The 5,574-nt window shown below is 33.2% G+C and overlaps 1 protein-coding gene across 1 annotated transcript; it reads left to right on the top strand.

The window, feature by feature from the left end:
• Positions 1-548: 548 nt before the first annotated feature.
• On the top strand, positions 549-2,677 carry LOC136209484 (F-box protein At5g03100-like). Its single transcript, XM_066000957.1, has 3 exons — positions 549-1,629; positions 1,787-1,969; positions 2,187-2,677. The coding sequence occupies exons 1-3, from the start codon at positions 631-633 to the stop codon at positions 2,532-2,534; spliced, it is 1,530 nt and encodes a 509-aa protein (XP_065857029.1). The 5' UTR covers positions 549-630; the 3' UTR covers positions 2,535-2,677.
• The last annotated feature ends 2,897 nt before the right edge of the window (positions 2,678-5,574 follow it).

Below are 5,574 nucleotides of genomic sequence, written 5' to 3'. Positions count from 1 at the left end.
GATAAAAAATATTAAAAAACCACACTGATTAAATATCTATATATAAATAATTCATTTAGTCATGACTGTTATGTAATTTACTAAGTAAGGAAAAAAATGTAGGAAAATTTATATAGAAATTCACTTTTGAAAAACTATTTACAATTATATCAAGTTATAATTTTGAATTATGTCAAACTAATAAAATTATTATTTTTAAAAATTAAAGTTTATAAATTAAAGTCTAAAATATATTGTCAAGAATTTGCGATTTATGAATTGGGGTTTAAACTTTTTAAATTAAGTGTAAATATATATTTTATTTGGTACATATAGAAAAAATTACAAATTAAAAATTAAATTTAATAATATGATTTAGTTGTAATTTTACAGTCAATTATGATGTAAAAAGCCTGAAAATGTACTTTTATGGTTTTATGGCTACTTCCGGCAGGAAGACCAGTAGGCTCAATCTAGGCCCATTTATATGAGATAACTCATCTCGTTTTCTTTTTATCCCTATACCCGTTATCTTTATCTCCTCTAACAAACATCCCCCAAATTTATATTATTGATGCACTTTCCACAGAAATTAAAATCAAAACAGAGAACAAATTACCTAAACCTATTAGTATTGACTGTCTACTATCAATGGCGGAAAGGAGTGGAGCTTCCACTGTGGTAAGCGAGGGAAATGAAGGCGAAAAGCACAACTCAATTGATGATACTGCTGAAAGAAAAAGCAAAAGATTGAAGTGCGACGAAAAAGATGATCAAGATTTCATCAGTGAGTTACCCGATTGCCTCATCCAACACATTCTCTCATTTCTCCCTTCAACTAAACACGCAATTAGGACGAGCATTTTGTCGAAGAGGTGGCTAAATCAATGGACCTATCTTCCAACTCTCATTTTCAAATCCAATGGTATGTCTATTGAAAACTTCTCCGATTTTATTGATGATGCCCTAAGTTTCTATAATTTCTGGAAAATCAATAAATTTGTCATCAATTCACGCGGTTCCCACACGGGTGAGCTGCGTCATAAATTGACTAGGTGGATCCGTTTCGCCACAAGAAGAGATGTGAAAGAGCTCATTTTGGAATGTGAAAATCAAGACATTGAAGATCTTCTTGAGGACTATGACTTGCCTCTACTCCTATTCAAGAATGCTTTCTTGGTTAAATTGAAGACATATGGTTTTATTTTTAGGCCAAGAGAGGGGAAAGTAAATTGGGCATCTCTAAAGGCTTTGCATATAGGTTATGCGTACTTACCTAATCAAGGGATTGAAAATGTTTTGTATGGCAGTCCTGTGATTGAATTTTTGGAATTATGCAACTGCAATGGGTTTGAAGATCTTGTCATTGCTTCTAAATCTTTAAAAACGTTTCGTATGATTCAATCTGGAGACCACACTAGTGCTATTGAAATCTCATGTCCTAATCTGGAGAAATTGGAAATGTTGGGGGAGTTGCGCTTTAAGTCTCTTAAGTTTAAGGCTTTGCCATCTTCAGTTTGTGTTACTTTGAATTTTCAGAATGATATAGGCTTGCATAATCTTGGCAATGATAAATTGAAATGGGTTAAGGAGTTCCTTTTGCAGTTTCAACATGTTGAGGAGCTAAAACTTGGACCTTGGTTTTTGATGGTAATTTACTTATTTATATTTGTTATTAAAGTAGAGCAAATATTAGAATTCAATAGTAGTTTGAGTTTCATTTCCTTCCAAAAGATATATTGGATATTATTTGAAATTGAATTATTACAATATCGTTTCTAAATAATCATTTGTTCTATGCTTGAAGTTTCTGTCACTTGCTGTGTTGAGAGGTGAATCAACTCTATTGTTAAACAACAAATGCTTGACTGTGATTAGTTCTGTTTCGGAAGTGACACAACCTGGACTCCCTATGTCGCAACTCAGATTTTCCTTACTTGAGAAATTAGTTCTACAGTTGCATCCAGAGGAACATTGTGATCTTGTTCTGGTAAAGTTTGTGTGAAAGAATCTTAAAATCAATTCTGAATAATTTGGTCTTCATTTCAATATCTTCTGATAATGCCATAAGAGAATCATTGTCCTGACTGATCAAATTCAATTTCAGTGAACTGTTTTATGGAGACACATATCAGACTATAAGAATACATCATTATTTATTTTGTGATATTCGGTCAATTCTTGGGCGTAACAAATTGTTTCTGCAGATGGGAAGCCGAAGCTCTACAAGGATGGGAAAGAACTACTCGGTAAAATTCGGTGTATTTGATAGTTTAGTATCACATCTAAAAACTGTTGAGATTGTTGGCCTCCATTATCTATGGAGTAATGGTGGTGGTGAACATAAGGATACGGTCAGATTTATTAGGCTTCTATTCACTAATGCTAGGATGTTGGAGAAAATAGTGTTAGTTGAAGCTCCTGGACGAGGGATGATTTTTGCGCATCACCTTTGCAAGAAACTGTCATGCATTCCGAAAGCTTCCCCGCATGTTATTGTTGAAGTTGCATGTTTAAAGCGGCATGGTTCTGATTGGGATAAAGTTGAATGTTGAGATGGTAGAGTGTCCCCATGTTTTGTTAATAGCATATCTAGGATATATAGAAATGTATGTTATAGAAATTTGAGATTCTAATTGAGTTAAAATTGTATGTTGAGATGCTGGAGTTTCCTCATGTTTTGTTAATAGAAGAGGACAATTTCCTGAACTTTTTCTTGTTATTTTCCATATCATTTTGGCAAGTTTGGAGCTGTTAAAGTAATACCCCTTCCTTTTCATCAAGTGGATGAACAAGATTGATGCCTCATTGTTAGCTGTTGCTTACAAAATTTTTTTGATGAGTCGTGCTTGAACATGAGCAGATCAAAGCTCGGCTCGACTTGGTTCGGTTGTAGTCCTAAAAAATGATTCATTAACTATACTATACTATGAAATTAGCAGGTCTCATTTAAATTATGCACGACTACAACTTTACATGAAATTAGCGGGTCAGAAGTTTATTAAATATGTCACATACCCAATTAAAGTAATCTGATTATGACATAGAATTTCTGGGATCAGAGTAGAATTTAGTAGTGGTGAGGAGTAGGGGAAGACCTAAGCAAACTTGGAGGAGGGTGATCGAGAGTGATATGAATTTATTGGGGCTTGAGGAAAATACGGTAGTGGATAGGACAGAGTGGAGGGAGAGAATTTGTGTCGCTGACACGACTTGATTTCACAGTTTTATATGATGGTTCATGTTAGCCGATCCCGAATCATTTCGGGACTAAGGCTTTGTTGTTGTTGTAAAGTAGAAAATAGTAGACAACAACATTAGCTGGCTGACTCATTCTTCCTAAATAACAGAAAAAATTTATCATTATGTTTTAATTATCATCTTATTATTTATTTTTTTTGTTAATGTTTTTTGAACATGTTATCAAAGCGTTTTAGATTAAGTAGTCTAAAATCGAATCTTGAAAACTACGAGCTATGTTGCACACAAAAAACCTCTTTAGTAATGTTTTTGCATTTCGTTTCCTTTTTAAAAACGGAAACTCTCAAAAACCAATAAGTCCCGTTTCTGTAAATATCGAGAATAGGATTCAATATATAAATATTTTCAACTAGGCCTGTTTAATATGAATTTGTATTATATTTGTCAAAAGAAACAGAAATTGTCTCATTTTCACATGCTTTCTTTTGACACTGTCGAGTACAAATTTTGCCCTAGCCAGGCCTTTCGACTGCGTATCAGTGGCGGCAACCAGGGAGCTTCCACTGTGCTAGGCATGGGAATTGAAGCAGAAGAAGATGCAAACAAAAGAATGAACTGCGAGGAAAGTGTTGAAATAATAAACTTATAATTAATAGTCTTAATTTGGTTCAGTATATTGTCCAAGAGTCATTTCTGTATCTGTATTTGTATTTATAGAGAGTTAATGTTGTTTACCAAGAGTCATGTCTGTAATCTATAAATACCTATCAATACAAGTAGTAAGGCAAGAGAATTTTCTTCCATCAATTATAATCTTCCTCTATTACATGTGAAAGTTTATTTATTTGATCCAACAGAAAGAGATTATCTCATCAGTGCCCTACCTGATTGCCTCATCCAACACATTTTCTCATTTCTACCTTCAACCAGGGATGCAATTAGAACCGGCATTTTGTCCAAGCGGTGGCTAAATCAATGGACTCTTGTCCCAATACTCATTTTCCAATACTTTGGATTTTGAGATTGAAGACTGACATTGTAATCTTGATGATGGTAGATTGAAATGGGTTAAGGAGTTGCTTTTGCAGGTCCAGCACATTGAAGAGCTCAAGCTTGGATCTTGGTTTTTGAGAATTCAGTAGTACTTTGTTGGTTAGTATTTGAAATTCAATTATTACGATATCATTTCTAAATAGTCATTTGTGTTATGCTTGAAGATTCTATCACTTGCTGCGCTGAAACTTCAATTATTACGATATCATTTTGGTGTTTGATTTTTTATGCTTAATGTTTATGAATAAGCTAGAATTCATTGGGAAGATCAATGGAGTTTGATTAAGAATAAATGAAAACCTGGTTGCTAGTTTACTTGAAAAATAAGACGAATGCCGAAAGTTTCACAACTAGAAGGATTTCCTAATGTAGTAATACTAATTTTAAATATTTTCAATTAGATTTTAAGGATTGGGATAAGATGAATTATTTATATTGATGCTGGTAATAAATATTGAAAAAATAGATTGAAAGGCACAGTGAGTTTAATATTCCAACGGTTTAATACATCATTTGCTCCCTAAACTTGTCCAAAAAGGTTGATTGGCCCCTGAACTTTCAAAGTATCTCGATAGCCCCCTAAAATGTTCAGTTAGCTCCCTGAACTTGCGTAAAATGTAATCAATTGATTATTCGGTCGCAAAAAAGTAACTTAAATGCGAAAGATGTAATCCACGCATCTTAGAATGCTATTACATAATTAAAAGATAAATTGAAGTTATTACTTGCTTAGCTATACAACTTGTCTTCTCTAATATTAGAACTGCATACCCCGATTTTGGTCGTTTTTTTTTTTTTAAGACTCGTGCAATACATCTTCCGTATTTAACTTACTTTTTTTTTTGCGACCGAGTGATCAATTGATTACATTTTATGTAAGTTTAAGGGGCTATCGGGACACTTTGAAAGTTCAGGGAGCCAATCAACCTTTTTGGACAAGTTCAGGGCAAGTGATATATTAAGCCTATTCCAACATATTATATTGCATCAACATACATGATTTTTTTTCGAAGGCATGGTAAAAATATGTAGAAACAAAAACAATCCTTTTATTATTGCATTGGAATTATTCTAATTTTATAGTATATAGTAATAGGATAAGTCCACAATAATTAAGGGTAGCTAGTGGGAAGTATCAAGTCAATTTCTCTATGGCTTCTAAATCCAAAATTATTTAGAAACATCAATTTTTTCCTATCATATAAAACATTCAAATGTACATTTCTCCCTGTATAATAACTTGTATGTAGCTTATCAATTCTGCCTTAATTAATTAATTATAACTAAGCGTGGTGAAGCTCTTAGCCTAGTGGTTGAGAGCTTACCTATGCCTTAGGAGGT

Source organism: Euphorbia lathyris, chromosome 10, assembly GCF_963576675.1.
Source record: "Euphorbia lathyris chromosome 10, ddEupLath1.1, whole genome shotgun sequence".
Taxonomy (NCBI): Eukaryota; Viridiplantae; Streptophyta; class Magnoliopsida; order Malpighiales; family Euphorbiaceae; genus Euphorbia; species Euphorbia lathyris.
Note: the sequence above shows the minus strand (reverse complement) of the source record. Positions and strands in the feature narration are given on the sequence as shown.

Excerpts from the sequence above, each read along its gene's own strand:
- LOC136209484 (XM_066000957.1), top strand. The coding sequence starts at position 631 with ATGGCGGAAAGGAGTGGAGCTTCCACTGTGGTAAGCGAGGGAAATGAA. Across the intron at positions 1,630-1,786 it reads TTGGACCTTGGTTTTTGATG|TTTCTGTCACTTGCTGTGTT; the intron begins GTAATTTACTTA and ends CTATGCTTGAAG. Across the intron at positions 1,970-2,186 it reads AACATTGTGATCTTGTTCTG|ATGGGAAGCCGAAGCTCTAC; the intron begins GTAAAGTTTGTG and ends TTGTTTCTGCAG.